The sequence below is a fragment of the Strix aluco genome, chromosome 17, assembly GCF_031877795.1.
Source record: "Strix aluco isolate bStrAlu1 chromosome 17, bStrAlu1.hap1, whole genome shotgun sequence".
Taxonomy (NCBI): Eukaryota; Metazoa; Chordata; class Aves; order Strigiformes; family Strigidae; genus Strix; species Strix aluco.
In genome coordinates, this window is record NC_133947.1 from 6412001 (window position 1) to 6436481 (window position 24481).

A 24481-nucleotide genomic window follows, 5' to 3' on the forward strand; every position below is an offset into this window, starting at 1 on the left:
AGGGTCCTGCTCAGGCCTTAGGAAATTACATGGCAGCACTTTTTAAAATTTAAACTGGCTTACTTTTTTCTAGGATGAGACAACCCTGTCTCTTCTTGCTCCTTCCTTTTGCATGCTGTTCATTATTTCTCTGCGATCCTTCACTTTTCTAGCAGCACTCTGTTGTCACTTGTCATGTCAGGGTTACACAGCTCTGTCTACCTGACTGGCAATGTGTTTCTTCTCATTTATTTAAATACTTCCAGTTACCTTTTGTCTCTCTTTTCACTTTTATCCCTTGCTACATGCAGTCTGACCCACTGGACACAGTTCTCTATATCCTTCCTGAGCCAATTTCTTTAAAGAAGGATGGCTCTAACCAGTAAGCGTGGGTGCAGATGCAGAAGGTTTAGGTTCTGTTTCTTCCTCTGCTCTGGATTTCCCATTTGACTTTGGACATGGAACTTTACATCCCCAAGCCTTTATCCTCTCCATGGGAAGGGGGTTGGGAGGTGATAATGCCAATTTCTCTCTGTTCTTGTGATTCTTCCCAGTTTGGGGGAGTTTAAAACCTAATTAGACAAGATCATTATCTCCTCTCATCTTTATATTTGTGCCACAGATAGTCCCTGATGGGTCCTCTCTAGATTATTGTAATGCAAATACTATGTTCTTATTTGAAATGAAAAACATGTACTATAACCTGTTTTCTACTTTGATAGCAACACAAAAGCACCAACTTGGGCTGAAACGTGTTGTCTGTTTCAAGCGAGGTTTGTACTATATTTTTCCCAGGAAAATAGCTTTGATGAATGTTTCAAGCATTTTGTAACACTGGAAGCAACAACAGGATAGAGAAGCTGATTGTGCAGAAATAAAAGCCAGGCTACATCTAAAGGTCAGAAGGCAAATGTGCCTATGTCAAGCACTACATATCTTTTGGTTCTTGAACCTGACTGCTGTAGGAAAATAACATTATGAAAAAACAGTTACCTCTGTAATATATCTTGTGTTTACTGGAAAACCCTGATGTAAGTGTTAACAGACCAGGTAAAATCCTACCTACTGTACGCTTATGCTTAGCATTTTTCTAATAGGAGGAAGGCAGCATGGGTGGACCACAATGGGATTTCTTCAATATAAAAGCATTTTTGTTTTGTTGATGTACATGGTTCCTACCAGACAAGTGCCACAAGTATGATTACTGCTACAAACAACACTCGGTAAAGATGTCAAGGGTTCAGCTGGACCCTGGAGATCATACTTTTTGTTTATGCTTTTACGAAGACAGAATTCTGACTCTGCAGTACATGCTTCTGTTGACTGTACCCGTCTCCAAATTTACTGATTCAGGATGATTCATATGCACGTGAATACTGTTTACTTAAAGAGAAACCTCTTACACATGAACTTAAACTAATACGTACAAATGAATAGCAACCAACTTGCATTCTCTAAATAAAGCAAGTAACACACTTGTTAACCTTGTATAGTTCGGGTATTTGTGTTGCAAGAGCACTAAGGCAGTACCTTGTTATTTTGGGTGAAAGCATAAATGCGTTCTGTCCAGGAGATCTTACTGTTAAGACAGAACAAAAGAAGGGTATGAATGACAGATCAAGAGACTAAGTTTGTAGAGGCAACTCTGAACAGAGTAATAACCATTATTCATAAAACACAAGTCAGCTATTCTCATTTGCTCTCTAGGCACTTCCTCATCTTGCTGTTCAAAAAGACTATGAAGAGGAAGACTAGAAGGCTGACTTTGTTTATTCTTATAGGAGCATACAAGATGTACAATTATGCCTGCTATACCATATTTCTGTTACCTGTTCCTGATGGAGAGGCATAGGGCTATCTCATTTTGGTCAAGGTGATGATTCATCACTGTAGCAGGGAGGAAGGCTCTAAGATTTAAGGTATCTCTGCTGACAAATCTCAAGGAGTAAATCACCCACTGTCAGTGAAGTCACACTAATATACGTGTTTTTAAATATGCCCTTAAATGTGGTAGCCCATTTTAGATTTATTTGGATTTTTGAATCGAGAAGCTTGATAGAGGCTCCTCAGAAGCTTTAGTGCCCATGCCGATTTGTGCTCTGAGCTAGAAGAAAATCACACGGGAAGCCACTGCTCTTCTGAACCCACCAACCAACTCTTTACTGCTGATTTTGCAAGGTTTAATGTGCACTTGCTGCATATCCACGTGGAAGCAGAATTTGAACTCCTTTGGGTTGTACATCTCACTCATTGATTTATTAGGACAATGATTTAATAGTCTCGTTCTCTGGTGATCCTATTAACTTCCAAGCAGTGGTGCCTGTTTAGTTGTGCACAAAGAGCTCTTCTCAGAACTGTTTTCCTGATTAAAGATTAACAATGTGATAAAAGCAAGGAAACATGGGCATCCTTGGAGTTTGTTTCTTACATCAGTTGGTTAAACCTTTACTATCTTTTCTCACTGTGTATCTTCACTTTGTGTTTGGCAATCAAATTCTGCACAGCTCTAGCATGTTTCCTCCAGTTTAGTCAAAACAAGAGGAAAACTTTCCGCCTTTTAACTCTTTGACCCTTGCACAAACAGCAGCAGAAACCTTTACTAACTAACTAAGGGGAGTTTTCTTTAAAACTTTCTTTGCTATCTCTTGGATTAAAGAGTATTCTGTAAAAACAGTGGAAGTCACTGATGTGTAGTTAACTGTATAACCACGCTAATGTCTTTTGAAATGGAAGAAGTAATATGCTTCTCAAGTAAACATCCTTCCAAACAGACCCAGGCACGCAGATCTGCTGTTTGCCACAAGCAGCAAACGGAGCATTACTGGACGGCAGAATTGTTTCTAAATATATCGTGATGTTAGATGAAACGGTTAATAGATAAATTGCAATTATGGTTAATATTTTTTAGACCACTTCCCTGACTTGCGTCTGAGCAATCAATCATCCCTGGTACTTTCAGCTCCAATAAGCTTATGTTAAATACTTCCCCTTTTATATATTCCACATCTGTACTCTATTATGCCCTGCTTTTTTGTCATGCTATATAATTATAATCATTAACAGTATGGAGCAGGATTTTAAAAGCATAGGCAATACTCAAAAGCATTAAGTCCTTTAACTTAATAGAAGTTGCTTTGGTTCTTCTACAAGAACCACTCATATTTAAAAGATTATTTGTCTTCTCAAAGTCAAGATTAGCACTGGAGAGAGAGCAAAGCAAGGCTTTCCCCATGCCTTAGGCACAGCCCACATCTAGCTGGCTGTGCATGAACGGCACAGTCCAAGCAAGCCTTGTGCCTCTGAGAGAGTTCTGCAGCTCTCCTCACCGTCCTCTCTGCACTGAGAAAGAGAAGTGGTAATTTATAGCCGGGCTAGACACTAGTCAATCAATACCCTTCAGGATGACTTCCATCTGTCTTTGCTTCACTATGCTCCCATCTTCCCTTTGCTTTGGAGAATAAGTAAGGTAATAAGTAGGACTGTATATTCTGAAGTTCCTGGGTCTGAGATCTGGCCAGCTTTTATATGACTGTAGGGATGGGGACCAGAGAATTGTGCTCTTTTAGGTAGACAAGAAATCTAAGTAAAATCTGAATCCTAAATGATGTCTGCTAGAATAAACTGCAGCTCTCATCTCAGAACCGGATGTCTGAGGGAAAAACAAAAAAAGAAAAAAAAAAAGCTAAAATATTTTAATAATACTCTTCTTTCCAAGTGATCAGTATCTTTTCTGAAATTCAGACTGTATAATTTCTCCTGAGAATCTTCCAGGCCAGCACTGAAGCTCTAAGTTAATTCTGAATCTGCAACCTTCGGTTGCTTAGAACAGCATCCAAAAGAATATAATCCTTTTTGGTTTTTTAATCTCACTCATTAGCTGACACGCTTTCTTTTTTTTTAATTAAGGTTTTAAGGTCTCTGAAGAAGTGCTTCATCTGTGTGAAAGTGGGACGCTAAAAGAACAAGTTGACAACAGCACCAGAAAGTACAGCGAAAAGATTTCAATCATTTAGTGACTACAGCTTCATAAACTGAACAATATTTAAAGGAGACACATGAATTAGAAGATTACAATAGTATACTCACTTTCTCTGAGGTAGGTGATGGTGTGAAGGAGGTTATCTACTGCTGTCATTATTAAGAGGGACAATATCTCACTACAAAACAGGTGATGAAGGCAGCAATTGTCCCTGGTGTAAGAGCAAAAGTAAAGGCGTATATGTTTTCAGACCGGTGTTAAGGCACATAGATACCACTATGACAGGTGCAGTGTGAATACGACATATACTTGGAAACAAAAGTGAGACATTGGAGGAAAGTGAAAATGGAAAACTTTCCAGATGCCAGGTGGAAAATGATATTAAAGCTGTCAAAATAAGTCACAACATAGACTGGGTTTTCTCATAGACTAACACAAGTCATGTTCTGGAGAAGAATGTAGTTTTCAACTACAAGACGGAATATCATAAATGAAACAATTGTGAGCATTGGAGGTTAAATTTGGGCTTATTTGTTTGGCTTTTTTGCTTTGGCTTTTTCCTTTTTTCTACACGCCCCCCCCCCCCCCGCCCTTTCAAGTGTGCTGCAACAGTCCTGCTTTACGTTGAGTTTTGTGGACAGGTCAAAAATGTGTAAATAAATCACACTGTTATTGCTTTACATAGTTATCTATTCTGGGCCTAATTCCAAACCCATTTAAATTGATGGCAATCCTTCTGTTGGCATCAGAGGATTGTAGTTTAGGACCTGTGATAGGAAGATGGAGGTGCAAAGCATACACAGTAAAGCCTGGTTCTACAACCTCTGCCATCATCCAAAGTGATTTTCTAAAACACAGGAAGGGAATGGAACTGAAGACTTTGAACTACCTTCAAGGTCAAATATGCTTTATGTTACACGATAATGGAGCTTTCAAAAAGTCAGCTCCTTCTAACAAGCATTAAGCATCTTAAATATTATAAAAGACATTAGTCAGATTTAAGACTGACAATCTGAACAGATAATCCAATATTTTACTCATCAAAAAAGTCAGCTGCGCTGTTTGTACTCAGAGGAAAATGCAGATCAGAACAAAGTTTGCTGTGCTTCCTTAGTGCAGTCAAGGGTAGAATTTACTCTGCTGATTTAGGATTTTAGTTGTCCATATATTCACCTTCACGCACTGGTAGGTTCTTATCAGCAATTTATCTGCAATTCTGTGGCTGAATTTTGTTTCTTTATGTAACATTACTTTAGCACAAAAGAATGTGCCTACATTAAATTCTTTATATTTCTTATAAAATACTCCTAACAAACATTATTCATACTGAGTATGTTTAACCCCCAAAATATAATTATGACTTAAAAAGTAAAAAAAGGTCCTTTATTCTTTTCATGATAGATTTTTCATGCAGACTGTTGATCTGATAGAAAGAAACAGACCTTTTAGAGGACTGGGTAGAAGCTTGACTGGAGTTAGAGATAGCCGATGCAGTAGGTAGTACTGGTAACTGGACACTGTATACACTATAGACTATAACAGCCATTATGGAGCTGTTAACCTCTATTGTGTCAAAAAGTAATTAGAATGTGGTTGAGTTTGTAGACTGCTCATCCAAGTGGTTCCTTTAAATTCAGCAAAAATGAACTGGAGGGCTATTCTGCATTTGAGTTATAAATCCTTGAAAATATCAGTTTATAATGGAAATAATGACAGACGTTTAACTGTAGCTGCATGGATGGTGCTGGTATTAATAATGCAGAAGTACGAGGCAGGACAGCTCTTGGATGCTGATGACTGTTCAAGTGCAGAAAAACTCATTAAAATGACCTAAAGGAGGATATATTATTATAACAACTTTTTTCCTCAGTGCCTTTCAACTATCATAATTGCATAGTATACATAGCAACTTGAAAAGATTCAGAAATATGTAAGAAGTATAATCTCTGGCTACAGTCACCAGCAGCATAATTATATGAATATATTGTGTATTCTGCATCCTGTTCTTTGGTTTCGAGAGCCCACAGATTCTGTAGGTGATGAATAATGCGGTATCTAACTAAAATATCAGCCCTAAATTGCTGGAATACATATTCAACCTTAAATAATTGCTTTGAATTTGTGTTGATTCCAAGTAACATAATAGCTATGACTAATTTGCAGTTATTGAACGTAAAAAATTTGTATTACTTTTGCATTTAGGATTCTGCAGATTTGTGGATAGCAGTAGTTGTTGTCAAGGGTATTTATGGGAGTTACAGGAACTTGCTGTCTCTAAGAATAAGGCCCAGTAAGGTCAATGACCTAAAAATCAGGCTTGTCATGAGATTTGTTTTTCAAGATGTAAAGGTTTTAATTTTTCATTCTTACAACTTGTTACAGTGGCCCTGCCAATGTACTTTTCATGGCTACATCCGTTGCAGTAATCAGAATCGCTGGCCTTTCCAATGGTGCCGTGTAGCACCTGCTATCTCAGACACCCAAAACACAGATATAGTAATAATGTCCCTGCCAAATTCAGTGGAAAAGGGGACACATGGTTCCTGGGTACCCAGCAGTGTTAACTGTGCTCAGAAACACACCATATAATATTGGCTTTGTGCAAAACACCAGCTTGTCTGATGGAATAATACAGCTAAACAGGCCAGTGGCATTTGCTGTTACTTTGTGCTAAGGATATTTCACAAATGCCAGTTTTAATGGGTGGGTTACACAACTGGTTAGGGGTTTTGTTTTGTTTAAAGTTCAGTACGTGGTTTAGCAGGATCTGGACCACGCTGGGCTATAGTCATTTTGCAATGTACTGTACTTTGCAACGCACTGAACTAATATTTAGAGATAAAGCTTCAAATCTGTCCTTTGCACTAGTGTACAATAGAGTATTAATAGTAAGTGGGCCTTATAAAATGTATGATGGCTGGAAATTGCTAGTCTAGAAGGGTACACAAGATTAAATGTTAAGTCTCTCAAATTGTACAAGTTACCTCAAAGCCATTTTTACAATGCCTATGGAGAACTCTTAAGTCTAAAACTTCTTGTTCTCATTGAATAACCAATCCTGGCCTAAAGTATAGTGTAATGATGCTTATATATGGCTCTACTGCTTCTGCAAACGTACTTCAGCCAATTTTGTAAAATACTTCAGCTCCCAGGGTAAGCGATGCTGCGGCACTAGCAGCCAGCCAGCTCTTCAGCAGCACTCCAGCGCCATGGCACCCAGGCTGAAGTGTTTCCGCGAGAGAAACATGGGAAGTACTTCAAATGTTTTGCAAGCGGGGAAACCAATTGAGCTCAGCCCGTGGTCTCCAGCCAAGTGGGAGCAGAAGGTTAAGGGCCTACAATTAAGACCGAGAGATCTTCATCTAGGACTCGAGCGTGACAAAATGGCAGCGGCTTTTACAGGAGGCCCTGCTGCCGGGCCGCACGGACTTGCCGTGCCCTCACTGTGGGAAGGGCTCTTTGCTAAGCGTCGGGCACGGGCAGGCCTTGGGAGGTTCGCCCGTGTCAGGCCCTTGCACCTCTCAGGGAATTACCAGGTGACAAGCCAGCTCTCCCCCACGGAAGACGCTGCTCACGAGTGGGTCTCCCGCCCCCGGCTGCGGCTGAGGGGGAGACTCCTCCCTGGGGGCGCGCCATCTTCCAACTCGCGGTGCACAAGAGGGACGGGGCCCCCCGACATAGAGCCCCTTCTCTGCCCGCCGTCCCCTGAGGGGAAGCCGCAGTGCACGGGCCACCATCGCTGCCCACCGGCTGCCGGGGCCGCCCGAACGCCCGCAACCGGAGGAGCGCAGCGGCGGGCGGCAGGTGGGAACCTTCCCGCTGCGGGGCCGTGAGGTGGATTGGGGTGGGGGGACCCCCTGGCCGAGGAGCAGGGGGAGGTTCGGGGGGTGAGGGCCGGCCGGGCGGCGCTGGGAGTGGGGCTGCGGGCAGCGGTGGGCAGTGAGGCGGCGGGGGCGGTGCGCGGGCGAGCAGGACAGCGAGGTGGGCCAGGGGCTGGAGTGCGAGGCAGGGCTTGAAAGCCTGGGACTTGGCCTTGTTTTAAACCTCGCCTTTTGAACAGGTTCACTCAGCAACGTACTTGGCCTTAGGGCGGCTGGAGCCTTTCATCTAAATCGTGGGCGCAGAAAAAAGCGGGGACAGAAGAGTGTGACGGGGACAGGGTAGCCCGAGTGAAGGAGAGGAGCAGTGCCAGTGACAGCAGTGCGGGACTCGACATGCGGACGGGGGCAAGTCTCCCCCCAGAGCGGTGCCTGTCTCCTGAAGAGAGTGAAAAACACTTGCTGGCACTACAGACAGTGTGTCTGACGGCAGGGGAAGAGGATTTGGAGGGGGTCTGGCAGATAACTGCCCTCCCGCAGAAGGGGGTGGCGGGGGCCGGGGCAGTTGTGCCGCGGCCGGTGGAGCAGCAGGGTCAGGGTGTGTCGGCAGGCACGGCTCGAAGTGTGCGGGAGGGTATCTGTGGTTTTTATGACTTAGGGCTGACGCAGATTAACGTTTTGCAAGAAAAAGGGCAAGCAGAGAGTTCAGAAAGCAAGCCAACAGAGAAACCACCAGACATGCTACTGATTGAGGTACAAGTTCTGGATGTGGAGAAGATGGTGATACGTTAGCTTGTACTACCACACTGATTTGGTTATGACTTTAATACTACTTTTTCTAGGCTTTCAGATTTGTTGGACTTAAGTATCTAATCCTTTGTACAGCTTTTTATAATGTCATCCCGTGTTTAAAAAGGCAAAAATTTAGCCTTTCTAGATGACCAACCTATTGAAATTCAGACAAGTTTTTAAATTCAGTTCTTCAGTTTGGTGCTGTTTGGTTTGACAGCCTAAATCTCTTAAGTAGCTTTAGACAATTTCCCTTCTCCTGAATTAGTACAGTACTGTAGTCCTTGTTGTTAAAGCTGGATGTGTAATATGGTCTCATTTGAAATGCATTTTATTAAAAGGACATGCAAACATTGGTATTTATCCTATTAGTTTTATAATAATTTCTTTTTCTTTTAAAACTCATGTGCCACCCTAGATAATTTCTGAGGTATGGTCATATTTATCTAATGCAAAAGGTATCACAGCCTTGTTAATTGCCACATGACAAAGAAAGCATTGCAATTAGGCTGCAGAAGTCCTATATTAGTTTAGTAAAACACTGAGAGCATACTGTCTCGTAATTTCTTTTAAAAGGTAAATGTACTGAAATTAAATTTTTAAAAAATGAGGATATAAGTTTCTGTGTTCTCAGTGCTGTAATCTTAAAATGATGCTCTAAAATTTTATATAAAATTTTGAAGAGTTAGGGCTCAGTTTTAGTAATTGTTCACTTCCCAGTTAGGATGCTGTATGTTAAATGCCAATTTTTTGTTGCCGTTTTGCCCATCACTTTTAAGGCTGAAAATCAAAATTAATTAGTAGCTTGTATTTTGTTGATAGCTCCGTTATTTTGCCACTAGCTACTACCTTTGATTAAGGAAGTTGTAAAGTGTTTTATTTTTAAAATAGATTTACAGAGATAATGATGTGTTTGAAAATCAGGTCCAGCAACTGACCCCATCTGAAGAGGAGGGAGGAAAGGAACTTCTTTTCACTCTTGGGGAAACAAAGAGCCAGAGCTGCAAAGCCAATGATGATTTGTCAGACTCATGCGGTGAAGGCAAAGAGCAGGAATATGCAAGCCCATCAGAACAAACAGTTGCAAGAAATCCCAAGAATCTAAAATTTCAGATTTGTGCTCCACGTCAGAAAAAAGGTAAAAAGTTAATAAACTGTAGTTCATTTTTAGATAACATATGTTAAGTTAGATTTTGAAGTGAGGTTGAAATTTTATATTAAATATTCACAGTGTTAATTAAGTTTAGATTAGGTTAAATCTAACATTCTGTGGAAATTTGGAAGAAGGAATAATATCCTTCAGCCATAAGTGATAAAAGATACTTGTTCTGGCTGATGTCATCTGTGGTGTGTTCAGGAGAGACATTTTGGATGGCATTTAGAAATTAATCGTATTTTGAACAGTATGTGGTATTTGAAACCTCCAGGGAGGTTTCAAAGTGAATACTGTATAAAATGCCTTTGAATAAACCTAGTAATTTACTTAGTCTTTTAGTTCCCTCATTCAGCTTCAAAACGTGCTTGTTCAGGGGTTTATGGATGAGTTTAAGAGGGTGGTACCAAGTTGCTGGCTGAAGGTAGTGGGCAAAAGTTATCTCCCAAAACCTAAGTTACAGAAAATGACTGATTTAAGATTTTAGAAACGTAAAAGTATGTTGCAGAAGTTAAGTATTGATTTAGAAAGGAATGTATAAGCAACTGTTTCCCTAGAAACTGTATGTGTATACTGTAAAAGTTGGATGACATCAGTAATGTTGAAGAGTCTGTAAATGTGTGTTTCATAGTATCTGGATATTAAGGTATCTTGCCTGAGGTTGTTTAAAGTACGGCTATTTTACAAATAGTTAATGTCCTTGTTTTAGTTACTGTGTTTATAGGAAGCATATTTGAGCAGCTTTAACAAATCTAACAATGTTCTTTTGTGTGGGCATGAATCCACAATGAATAAATAATAAAGTGTTTTTGTTTGCTGTTATTGAAGTGTTAGCTGCACATCTCTGTGTGGTATAAAGCATTGTATAAAATACATTTTGGTCTCAGCATGAAAATCATTACAGAGAGTGCACTTGGGAGCTGAGACAACTGTTCTGGAAAGGCTCTTCAAATATGACGTATTTGCCATTTCGCAGTTTCAAATCTTCTTCAAAACTGAAAGTGTTGCACATATACTCTTAACTTGTTAAGCTCAAAAGAAATTCATTACTGCTGTGCCATGAACTTGGAAATGTTATGTAATCCAAAAAGCATAATTTTATCCTGTGATTTCTTCAAGGAATTGATCTTTTTTTCCTCAAATTCAACTAATAATTTTAAAGAGGTTTTTACATCATGATGTTTTTTTACATACACTTTATGGATTCAGCACTACCAGAAAGCTGAGAATAGCTTAACCTGCCATGTTCAAATCTTTGAACAAGCTTACTTAGTACTAATTATACAGTTGTCATCAAGAAATGTGTTGCACAGGTTGTAAGTGCCTTGATAAACCATGTCTTAATGATGCTAGCAAGAGAGGAAGTTTCATCCTGTCTTGGAGGTGAGAGCTAGGCTAGGAGTGAGGTTTCCTGGGATTAGGTTCTAAACTGTATGACTAACACATGGCACTATTTTTTGGGCAAATCACTTAAGTCTTAAATAGATACAATAATTTCTGACAGCTTGGTTTTTTGTAATGTATTTTCAAGTTCTTTTACGTAGAAGTATGAAGTAGTTTTACCCAAGTTAGAGGAACTGTGTTGGAATTGGTACTATTTTTTGAAAAAGTAGTCATTATTTTGTGGCTTGCACGATCTAAATATGTCTTTGTTCCCACAGGAGAAAAAGCAGTTTTCAGCTGTGGTTTGTGCACGTTCACCACACTCAGCATATCAAGTCTTGAGCATCATCTGAAAACCCATTCTGATGAGAAACGTCATGTGTGTCACCTCTGCCTTAAGGCTTTTTGTACAGTTACTCTCCTGCATAACCATGTGAATGTACATACAGGTATCTAATGTGTGAAAATACTTCATTTCACATGTTGTCTGCAAAATTTAATTAACAGGCAAATTACTTTGTCTTAAAGCTGTATTCTGTGATCATTTTGTGCTCAGAAGTTTCTCTGATTTTGTTTGGTGTTCCACACTAAAAAGACATGGTCTGTAGTTAGTAACTCTCAGTGTATGTAGTCATTTTATTTTTTTAAATACCATTCTAAAAATTTTTGTCAACTGAATTTTGACTTCAGTTGTGTCTGATTCCTGCGTGCATAATAGAATTTTTTGTGATGTTTTCGTTTTGCTATATAACCATATGAAGCAAATTGATAAATCGTGTTTATAATAAACTTACAGTGTACCTTTATTGTATATAAAAATTCAGAATCTCGAAGAGGTTCTATTAAAAAATTGTGCATGTTGATTTAAGGCAGACAAATCATACTGCTGTGGTGTTAAATAAAATTCTAAGAAACGGTGTATTCTTACAGGGACCAGACCCTATAAACGCAGTGACTGTGATACGGCATTTGTGACCAGTGGTGAGCTTTCACGACATAGGCATTACAAGCATACTTTAGAAAAACGTTTCAAGTGTTCATTGTGTAAATATTCTTGTGTAGAAGTAAGCACAGCCTTAACTGAATCTTTTGGGAGGGTTTGTAAGCTTTCACATACTAAGGTTTTAGTTACAACATTTTTGCGCAGATTTTTAACCTCGAGAAGTTTCTACTAAATTGGGACCTTCCTGTGCATATATTGTACTGACTATATCATCCTTGATTATTGTCAGATTTCTATAGGAGGTCAACTTAATACATTATAGAGGTAGTTGCAGATGTCACACTACGGTATTAATACTTGGCTTGTGATGTGGGTGGATATATGCATTCTGAATTGGGAGGAACTGCCAAACGTGTGGTTGCTGTAATGCTTCGGTACTGTGAAAAAGGACTGTAGAGACCGTAAAGGTCAGGATATCTGCTGGATCCCAGGAACCAGTGGCCCTTGTATAATAACATCGAAGCAAAGACCTCCAGGCTCTGCTAATGGCCTTGGACCACTCTGATGGGTTGAACTGCTCCGCTGTGTGACTGCAGTACGACTGCAAGATAGCTGGTTACTAAAGCTTTGTAGTGACATGCATTTTGTTTGTATGCACATCTTTTCATCCCCATCACCCCTCAGAAAAAGAACAAGTAATCTGAAATCCTTGAATCCTTACTTTGTCCATGTAGTAATATTTATGAGTTGCTTCAAATTAGTATTTGTACAGTTATTTAGCTGTTTAAAACTAGTTACATTTTAAGGTGTTTTTTTTTTTTTAATTATAGTAGAATTGCTGCTAGGCAATACGTTTGTGTGAATTTGATCCTACAGAAGCATACTTGGTCCTCCTTTATTCTTCATTCCATATCCTGCAGGACAAGACTGGCTAATGTCTGCAATGAAGCTCATGTATTGTGTTTATACACTTGATGATGTTTGGTTTTTTTACAGGATTGAAATTTTCTTAATCTAGAAATAAAAAAGTTAGAGGCTGCCTAAGGGTTCACTTGGAAAAAATAGTCTTTCAGTCATGTACCTATGATTGAATCACTCAGTCACCTATGATTGAATCACTGTCACAGTTTAGTGGATATTCAGTATCTAAATTTTTTATGTGCTGTGTCCATATCTAAAGCTGTAAGCAAGCCTGAACTTTATTCCACGTACCTTATCTTATTAATTAGATTTTGGATAGCTTGCATCTTTAAAAACCTTGTCAGTTTATATTAAAGTATCCTATTCTTTCTCTTGGTTTGATAAGGAAGTATTCAGTACTCATTGCTGTTGCAGAGCTCTCACAAATATTACTGTAAGCTCTACCTGAATGAGGAGAGCTGAAAGAGTTCCCTAGTAATACCATGCATATGATTTTACTTTTGTATAGCAAAGATTGGTTATCATGTTTAATTTTATTTAAGTGTAGGTTTATTTATGTAGGTTTGAATGGATCTAGCAGTGAATTCGTTAAGTATGTTTATAAATGGAGGAATTGATCATTAGGTAACTCCTAATTTTAGTTTGCGTACCTACAATATTTATGTAGAACATATCACAAGAACAGTAAAAAAAAGTAGAATGAATTAAACTTTTGCGATGAAAGTGCTTGAAGACTTGAAGGTGAATAAAGGCTTTGGTTAATGAGTTTGGTCTTTCATTTATTTTCCTGAGTATTTTCAAAGAATTTTATGTTTGGCATATCCAAGTACCCTGAAGGTAGTAGGTATCCCCTTCAGCTGATTTTAAAATTCTAGTTTTTATGTTCTTATTATAAAATGTCTTATTTTGTTTATGTTTACACTAAACATGGAAGTAAGATCATCTGGGGAAAGAGTGCAGAAATGTTACCTAAACCCACAACGGGCTCATTGCACAGGAAAAAAGAGGCGGAGCGGGAGAGCACTAATTCTGGGACTGATGAAATATTAAAAATTGCAATAGATATATTTTGTAAAATTTCTTATATATTAATTGATTATGTCCCTAATGTAAATGTTACTGCAGAAAATTTCTTATTTTTATACTAGGCAAGCAAAAAGAAATGACATACTCGCTCACACACAGGAGAGCGTCCTTATGCCTGTGACCTTTGCAGTTACACTAGCAAAGATGCTTATAAACTGAAAAGGCACATGGTAACTCATTCAGATAGGACTCTGATGTAGTGATCAAGTCTATGTCCTTAGGCACTTAACACTCATAGAGTTAGAGTGAACTATTTTCAGACTCTAAAATTAGCACTTTTTTCATTTGTGATTTTGAGTAAAAACATGCCTGAAAAGGTGTTGTCTTTCACTTTTCTGGATATGGCTGTTGGAAGTCTAGCTGTGCAGTGCTAGTAGTTACTGTCTGTATGTTCTTCCTAAACTTTTTTTATACTAGAAAAATACTTATGTGGTCTTGTTTTCTGCGGATCAAGTTGGCACTTTTATTTCTCAATTAGTTAATTTTATGTGGAGATATATCTGATGTGAGAGTTTAAAATGTCTGTTCAAAACATAGACATTGTTGTGGCCCCAAATTGCTAGTAATGAATTTGGTCAGCAAAGAATTAAATTGTTTTGACATTGAAAGCAGCGCATTCTGATCATGGCTCTGTAATGTGCATGCCTTCTGAGAAGGCAGTTAGTATCTATCATATACTTCAGGGTTTTACTTAGCATAATTATGATATGTAATGTATGTTATGATGAGTGTTTTAGTTTGAATTGAGAGTGTGAGACTGTGGTTTGAATCAAGTCTTCCAGATATCCCCACTTGTCATGCTTTGGTTTGTATCTTGAGGCAGTTTGGTGCAATTAAACCGAGTTCTTTTTTAATGAGAGTCAACAGAAGAGTCCAAACAGAAAAGTCCAAGAGTTATCCAGAGGGGTAGGGACTTAGTCCACAGAACCAGTCTGAAGTTGGTTCAAAATCTGTGTGCATGTTGCGTCCTCAGCTCTAGCTGTTTCTCTCTTATTAGACTCTGTCAATTGACAGTGTTGTAATTTTTGATGATATTCACACTTGATGTGACTTTTTGGGGAAGAAAGGCAAGAAGATAATTTACGGCTTTCTTTTCCACCATTGTCAATGGCTGGTGTTGAATCACTTTTATCATGATGTTGTTACAGCTGTTAACTTTCTTTCCTGGCACATTTGAGGATAATTCTGCATTTTTGTACACTCAAGACAGAATAGAAGTTAATTAAAAATAATTCTTTATTAATAGTTTAGAATAATATTAATGGCTTTATGCTTCATCAGTTTGCGGATTCTGGAAGCTAAGTTTTTGCGTTGTAATCAGCTATGTCAACTTACATAAACTTATTTAGCCTTTTGTGCATTGTCAACTAATAGTAACATTTTGGTTGGTCTGGAGACTGTTGCTGTTAGAACATGGGTGTTGAGATCTGTGGGAATTTTGAATTTGTATCAGATAAGTAGAGTTTCTAAGTATATGTTATTTTAATATGTTTTTTATAGGTGAAAAACCCTATGAATGTTATGTTTGCCAGGCCAAATTCACTCAAAGTGGTACTGTGAAAATCCATATGTTACAGAAGCATGGAGAAAATGTGCCAAAATAACAGTGTCCACATTGTAGTATCTTTATTGCACAAAAAAGTGACCTGTGTGAGTTTAAAGGAAAAAATTGAAAATTAAATGTAGAGATAATTAGAGGTGAAATCTCTAATTTTCACTGCTTACAATGATACAAAATATATATGACTTCATATCATTGCAGAATTTTTCTATGGGAAATATATTTATTGTTTTACAGGTAAGTTCCTCCTGCAAGGAGATGTGGTGACATCTTGTGGTTGATGTTTTAATTTGTTTAAAATGCAAAGTAGCACTTTTTTGGTTCAATACTGGTGGCATAGTGACCTTCTGTTTTTCAGTAAGAAGGTATCTCACAAAAATATATGTCCAGGTTGTACTGAAAAGTTTTTTCCTCAAAGCCACAGAAAATGGTCAGATCTGTATAAACCCATTTCAGTTCTCACGTTCTGTTTCTTTCTCAGCTCTAGTTGAAATGTGTATATGCGTCTAGCATACGAGAAACTAAAATAGATTGCATGTTTTAGTATATATGGTTTTTTGCATACCAAATCAGCTTTTACCTCTTAATCTAAAATTGTACTGTGTGTTTAGTTGCTGAGCGCATTGTCCTTGTAATTTAAAGAAATACATGTAATTGCATTAGTTAGTAAAGCGCAAGTTAACTTTTGACTTCACCAGTCCAGCAGACAATGGTTTTACTATGCTTCAAGCATTCAAAACTCTTAGAATTCTAAATTCTATTACATCAATATCAGAGATTATTTTTTGGCTATATAACACTCATGAAACATTGAAGGTGATACAGTAAGCTCAAATGTCTCTTAGTTAGTTGGGGTCTTTTCCCAGAATGCAAAGAACAGAATGAATTCTGAACATGAATTCATCTTCATTCTTTATGCAGATAATGGAATTTTTTGCTTTGCCAACAGTATCAAACAGTACTGATATACATACAGGTTGATACTGAAAATAAAAATTTATAATTGTAACTGAAAATATAAATTAAAATTTTTCCTTCTACAAATGACAGTTCTTGAAATATAAGCCATCGTGATTTTCTGGGAATGTTATATACTAAATTTAACCACTCTTGTTTGGAACAGTACTTGCTTCAAGTACCAGTAAAAGTTGTCCCTAGTCATACATTTCACATGTAAATTAATCTTCTTTTCAAGAAAATGGTTTTGTACAGATGAGAGTTTCATTAGTAAATCAGTGCATTAGAAATATAGCATATTTACTGTATTTGAGGCAATATAGCTGACTGATACCAAAAAAACCTATATAAAATTTTAAGTTTCTAGAAATATCTGAAAAAGCTATATTAAAAAAATATTTAGACATACAAAGATGCCTTTAGCATCTGTTTATATTTTAAAATAAAGATCCCATTGAAGTCTATTATGTATGTGAATGTAGAAGTGGAATTGTTACATATATACAATTTCTTTGTTCATGTATTTTTGCACTTTTCATTTTAATATGGTAAATACTACCTTGTATAGCATTTTCAAATTATTTTTTGTGTATAGACAAAAGCAGGCAGTTACCTGAGTTTTTTAAAGGATTTGATTTGTTAAATGATTTCCATTGAAGTCAGTAAGATTTAGGCTTTTAACTGCTTAATTTCGCTGGAAAGTTACAACATCTTGCTGCAACTTTAGTTATCTTAAACTAATTTGAAAAATTGCCTATTTGGTGATTTTACCCCTATTGCAGAGAGCACAGAAGGTTCTTTTTTATGTTTTCCTCTACAATGTGTGCATTACTCAGGGGTATGCACAGTCTAACTCTTGTTCAGAATTGTGGAAATCAAAAAGTTACCATTAAAATTAATTGCTTTTAATAACTGTTCAGGTATCCACTTGAGAAATCTGCATTCCTACATGGCAGTGGCAATTAAATGCAGTTACTGTGAAGCTGTTTTTCATGAGCACTCTGCTTTTATTCAGCACAAGAAGATTCATAGAAATGAAAAAAGATTCAAATGTGATCAGTGCAGCTACGCATGTATGCAGGTATTTAAATTCACTGAAAAATTCTTGCTTATTCAATTGATAGCTTGGCAAGGTGGGGTTGGCTTTGCAGTTATATTTACCTTAAGATAAAAACTTCCGTGACTGCAATCTAACTAAAATAGTGTAGTTATATTTATTTGCAAGATAAATGGTTCACAAATAAACAGTAAAATTGAAATGCTGGAAAGTCTGAAGCTATCTTCTTGATAAATCTTTTGTATGTGACCTGCTTAGAAGCATAAAGTAAGAGCAATCACTTTCAGTGACATTGTGATGAGAACAAAATATACTATTTGCACCTAAATGTGATTTTCAGCAGTGTCACAGAATAAATTCAGTCTGAACTGAAAATTTTATTTTAAATACATTTAGGATAGCATTGCTTTGGCCTCGATATTTTGGAATATACCGTTGCTCCATTCTGATTATTTTCTCTGCTAACCTTAATAAGGTTAGGAGGAAAACCTCTGACCTTCTCGGAGTCAGTGGGCAGTATCCCAACGTGTTCTGCGGCATCTGCGTACAGTGAAGGATATTTAAGGAGTCTGTGCAACATCCTTGCGCTTTTCTGTGTGCCTGTGATTTTTTTTGAACACGTGTCATAGAGCTGGGTAGTTACGTTACAGATATTTTCTTTGTTTCAGGAACAATGCTTAATTGTACATAAACGAACCCATACAGGTGAGAAGCCCTTCACTTGCTTGTGCTGCAACAAAAGCTTTCAACAGGAGCAGCTTCTCAGTCTTCACTTTAGGAAGCACCATGATTCTAATATTAAGCCTACAGCTTATGAATGCCCTAAATGTGGTAAGGGCTATTCACTCTGGGTAAGATATTTCCTTTTAAGGAATCTCAGTGAAGTTATCTTTAGCTAAGTGTTGCAGATTGTATTGTCACGAAGGACTGAGAGTAAAAACTAGTGTACTGGCTGGAATGTTAACTCCTTAATGCTAAGCCAGCACAACTTGTTTGTTTTCTCTCCCAAACCTCAAATTGGGGGATTAATAAAGAACTTTATAGTATTCCTGTTTAGGTAGAAAATATCTGCCACATCATATTTTCAGGGTTGGTACTGGTTTGTACAATCCAGTATTGAAGTTACTGTTTAATACAGTATTCATCTTAAAACAAATAAAAAGGCAGTATGGAGGTGTGAATTTTAAGACAAATAAAAGAACTTGGAAAGATAATTGAAGTGAAAGAGTTCTAGGACCACTTCAGCAAGGAAAATAAGAAATTATTATTCACTTCTTCAAAACCAGATGCGGTGAGAACATATCTCTGGTTTTGGGTTAACTGTGCACACTTCTACAGTAAATGTAACCTTTTTTCCACATACAGATTTTACATGTAAAACTTTATTGCTTATTCAGGAACCAGAAAATGATAAATTTGATTTTATACCCACCAAATGGCAATGTTCCTTTAAAGCAGAATTCTAATATGTATTCTGGAAAATCTTCAGGAGTTTTATGGAGGTTGTTAACTAAGTCAGCCTTTCACTTAGCGTTCCAAAATTTGTCAGTCAGAACCATATTTGTTTTTTGTGTGTGTGTTAAATTGCTTACATACATTAATATTTGATTCATATATTTATGCTTCATTATGCTAACAAAATAATATGAATAAGCATGCTGAAAATTGTGGATTGGTGAGGGCAAAAACTGCTACACCCAGAAAAAGAAGCAAGGGCAAAAATAAAACCCGTGAGAACCCAAAGCGTGTTGAGCAAGAAGGTAATCAGCGAATAAGTAGAATTTAATCATGTAAATTAGAATCAAGAATAAAAGGCTAAGGCAGTGAATCTCCCCTGCTGTTTAATTACTGTTTCACAATGAAGCTAATTTAAGTGCTAATAATGGAAGAATACTTCAGAACAGTCTTTACTGTGTGTCAGAAATCCTTGTCATCTGAGTTGGGTCATTACTCAGGTACCCATTCTGGGGCTTCTGTTCCCTTGCTCCTGCAGACCTCTTCCTAAACTCCGTGCTTAGCAGTGCTTACAAATGTGTTTGTCTTTTCCTTTTTACAAATTCCCTTTGCTTTTATAAAGGAGGATGAAACACATCATTACTGAGTTGAGCCATAGTGAGTTTTCTTAAGAGCTCATGATTTATACTGCTTTAATGCATTCTAGATGGAAAACTTCAATTTCAGAACTCAGATTGCATGTTAATCACAAAAGATCTAGCACATCTTAATAAAGAAATTGTTCATCTTTCTCTCAGACCAGATAGTGATCAAATAATAATAAAAATGCTACTGATTTAAGTAGCTAGAGTCATGCTTCTGTTGTACTGCAGAGGTGATCAGGCCAGTTTATAGAGCTCTTGGTTCAGCATGTCTTTGTAATCACAAACTCGCTTATAATTACTTAGTGTTACTCATTGTGGATGGCTCTTGAGCACTGAGCATTTATTTTGTAAACTTCAGTATAAACCAAAAGATGGCCCATAGTTTATATCTTTCCATCTCTTCCTTCTGCTTCCTCATCTTTTCTCATTAGGTTAAGATTCCCAGAAAGTGAGTAAGTCCAGGTTTTGGCATGCCGAAACGATAGACAATTGGTCAGTTGATGTCTTGTCGGCAAGAACTACACAGCAATAAGTGAAGTGCCTTTTCTGTCTGGGTTACACTAGTACATTCCCGATACAATCATTTATGTTTAATCTTATTTGCAACTTTAAAAACATACAAAGTAATTTTTTTTATTCTTTCAAATCTTAGCCTGTCACCACATGTGTAGTAATATTCTAGCAGTTTCACCTTACAGTCTGTTTGACCCAGAGGTGTCTGCTCATAATTTCGTTGATGTGCATTTCTGCTGAATTAGACAAAGCACAATATACGATACTCAGTTAGGTCAGTCCATGGGCAGGAACCCTGTATCCTCGTGCATCCTGCCTTCCCTTTGTCTGTTTGATCTAATGCTGAATCTCTGCACCGTTGCAGGGTGAGAGCTGGTCATACGTTTCTGAGGTCGCCACCAGGGCCAAAAAAATAGCCTGACCAGAATATCCTGTCATGTTTTGCCCCTCTGCTTCCCAGATGCTGTTTGAAAGCCATAGTAGTCTCCTTGATAGGATTCTTCAGGTGATTTTTTTGGAATAAGAGACAAGAATGGAGATATATCTAAGGTCTAGGTGTCCTAAAACCTTACATTTTGGTATATCAGATTGTATCTATGCTGATTTCTGGCCAGTGACACTGAGATAAAATTTGACATAGTGAGAAGAAGAAATGGAGCTTTTCTGAATCTAATGAATATATATTAGCAGCTGAGTTTACATTAGCATTGACACTTCTATTTTCACTGGTAAGGCTGTAATGGTATGGTTAGAAAGAAATGTTACAGCTGCAGTGTTTATGTTTTTGCAATAAGTAGATTTTGCTGTTTATTAATGTTTTTCTACGTGCAAACAATTTTTTTGATATCTTGCAGATACCTTCATCTGAAAGCTTGATTTTCTAGAGCTAAGATAATGTGTCTTTAGATGTTGTTCAGGCAGATACTCAGTCCATTTTTTGACTCACACAAATATTAGAAATTTCTGTGCTGTGTCCAGAAGGTTTTTTCTCAGAGTTGACATTTGCAAGTACATGTATCACTGTCCACTTTTTGCACAACGTGCAGGGGCCTGTGGGATTCTGTATGTAGCTTTACAAATCATTTCTTGTGTGACTGGTGCTGTCAATGATTTGCTGTTACTAATAATTAAAAAAGAGAATGCATGTATAGGAGAATTAAATTTCCAGTTAAATAATGCTTAGTTTTCCTGGGATAAGAATACTGTGGGTTCTACTCACTAACATGGCTTGGAATGTTAATATTCAACATAAAATATATTCATTCTCCAAATAAACTGTAAGATAAAAGATACACTGTTGTTATATATTGGCAGTATTTTGTCCACTAAATTAAATTGCTTATTTGTTAAATTTATTGAAATACTTGTTTTTCTGGTTAATCATCACAATATTTAATTTTTTTTTTCAAAGTTGATCTGGAATTGGCCCAGGATGTCTCCACTGTGAAAAATGAACATTGTACCAGTGAGATTGTTCCTGTTTTAGACAGAATAGAAACAGTAGTGCCAAGAGAACAGAAAACAGAAATGACTTGTGAAATGATTCTCAACATGATGGACAAGAAATGCACAAACAGACTCTGGTCTTCCTTGTTTTCACTGGTTGTAACTGACTAGTTTGAAGTGTGTAACTGTGTCCAGTTAGGAAGTTGGAAAAGGTGCTGGTTGAATGCTGTTGAAGCCCTTCTGTGCTCATTTTTCTTCTTGCAATTTCTGCTGCGTAACCTAAATAACATTGCTGAAGTGTGAAAGTTGTAGGGAACCTTCACCTCTTTTGTTACATATGTGTACATACAGAATGAAGAAAAAGCTAATTTCAGAGTAATATATGAAAAAGTAGATAGGTTTGTTTCACCTTGCATTTAATTTTTCTTCCAGATTTACTCATACTGATCTGAAGCAAATTTATTCCTCAGTAGCTCTATAGAATTGAGAGCTGCATGAACTTCAGTCTAGTTATACTTTCCTGAGGTGAGCACATGAAAGGCAATGATTTTTTAATGCAAGGAACATTTACTAAATCTTTCTGTAAACAGGTTTGTTTCTAATAAAATTCACAATGCTAAAATACAGTTTTGTGCTAAAAAAGTACAGGGGTTTATGCCCCATACTTCTAGTAATTAATGTTATTAGCTCCATTCTCTTTTCCCAGTGGTTTTCGATAGGTATAAAGTCATTATCTTCAGAAGAGTTCCTTCAGTTTTACATGAGCGTGGAAAATGGTGGTAGAAGTAGATCCCTTTTTGGCTTGTTGCAGTATTAAGTTCCTGCAAGCTTCGGGTTATGGTTTCACAGCTGGATGATGCTGCCTGTTCTGTCTTTTTCCCCATGTCCTGGGCATAATTTTCTTTCTTCCATCTTACTTCAGCTCTAGCAACCATATGGCCGTAGGGTGAGTTGGATCAGCATGCAGATCTGAATAGAAACTAATCTTTTGTCTTTGTTTTGGTCAGATCAGTTAGCTGGACAGACATAGAGCTGCATGACAAAAATGAAGCAGCAGCAAGCAGCAGTGTGCTGGTGTCAGAAGAGTGTGCGGGGCCACCCCTTTCTGGGAATGCGTAACTTTCTGTCACCTTCAGCTGACTATTTTTTGAGTGCAGGTGGTAGCTATTTTGTTCCCCCCTCCTTCCCCTTTAAATAGCCTTATTGCAAGTGTTTCCATGTAAGGTTGTGATCATACATTTAGCACTAGATCCAAAATACACCCATGACTTTGATTTTAATTAGGTCTTCAATAAAGCACACTTGTATTATTTAGGAAAGTTCATGTTTATAGTACATTTAAGAATCAGAGAAATTTTAACTGTCAAATACAATTACCTAACTTTTTTTAGGTTATAAGAACTACTGGCTTTACTTCTTAATTAATAATTACTATACTTAGAGTAATTACAGTAAGTACTATTGATTTTTATGATTAGTTACAATTATTGCAATTGCCATTTATGTAGTGTTCACTCATTTTTTTTTGTCATTTATAATTAATACTTGGAAGCCTGTTCATAAAATCTTAAATACTATTAAAATATTCATCTTTAATGCTGCTATTCTTATGTTACGTTTCATTATAAATAAGCACTAGCTTTACTAGCCAATTTTGCTATCAGGTCATGTAACAAGTAAATAATTTTAATTAAAATGCCAAACCCTTATCCTAATTTCAAGATTAACATCTGTCTTTAACCTCATTATAAATATGATACAGAATTCGACCAGTATAAAATCGTTTGGGTTTGCATGTTGAGTAAGCTGTGTTTGCTAGTTATGCTGATATGATCAGGGGCAGTAAATTCTGCTGTGTGCTGTGCATTCCAGGTGAACTGCAGTGTGAGATCTAAAGACTGGAACTTTTAACTTCTGTTACTTTGAAAAGTCTGTTAAAAATGAAAGCATAGTTTTTGCCAGTTAGTATATTAAATGAACAGCTTTACCCTATACTTGATGTCTACATGCTTGTTCTACTAGGATGACTTTTTTAATTCAGCAGCTGTTCTGCTGTTAATGTGACCCAAACCAATGGTGGGCTTAGGAGCTTTAACTGTCTCGTGGTGTCTTAAGTATCTCCATGCACATGGCGAGGAGATAAGGATGTTAGTGAGAGACACTTGCTGTCTTACAAGAGTAAATGATTCCATTTTAGAAGATACAGACCACTGTACACTAAAAGGCCTCATCAAGACCTTAATCAATCAGCCTAATCAAATATATGACCAGGAATTATCACTTTGGTAATAAAGACCTCATTCAGCTTTGTAGTGTATGCTTCTAGCAGTCACTGAGAAGTCAACGTATCTGAATTCATCGAAATTGCCCATTGGTTTTGTCCTCCTTCCATTATAATGGTGTTATTTGAGTGTTTAATAAAAGTTCATAATTATTGTTTTGTGTCCGTTTTCATAATGGTAATATTTATCCAGTTTTAGTAAGTTAATAATTTGTTCTGGCTGCCTTATCAATCACAGGACTTAAGGATACTTTTGTCAATGATAATTGCTTAAATAATGTTGACTTCATTCTTGTGCTGTTTCCATTTGTGTCATAAATTCTAAGCAGCAGATTTCTTTATTAAAATTCATTTTAGAAGTTGTATAAACGACTTGATCAATTTTCTCAATATATATTGTTCATTTGAATTGTTAATAACACAGCTGACTCATTTTGTGCTGACAAGTAAAAATCAGACTACATAAAGTGGAATATGAATGTAATGAAAGATCTTGTTCTCTCTGAACTTGCAAAA

At 37.2% G+C, this 24481-nt stretch overlaps 1 protein-coding gene across 1 annotated transcript; it reads left to right on the top strand.

Annotated features, from left to right (window-relative positions):
• The first annotated feature begins 8172 nt into the window (after window positions 1-8172).
• CTCFL (CCCTC-binding factor like) lies at window positions 8173-23579 on the top strand. Its single transcript, XM_074843570.1, is given in 13 exon segments — window positions 8173-8529; window positions 9490-9703; window positions 11380-11550; window positions 12032-12165; window positions 14114-14258; window positions 15552-15701; window positions 17490-17650; window positions 18295-18473; window positions 19262-19386; window positions 21650-21843; window positions 22036-22082; window positions 22692-22771; window positions 23557-23579. Coding segments are annotated over 13 exon segments (1980 nt in total).
• The last annotated feature ends 902 nt before the right edge of the window (window positions 23580-24481 follow it).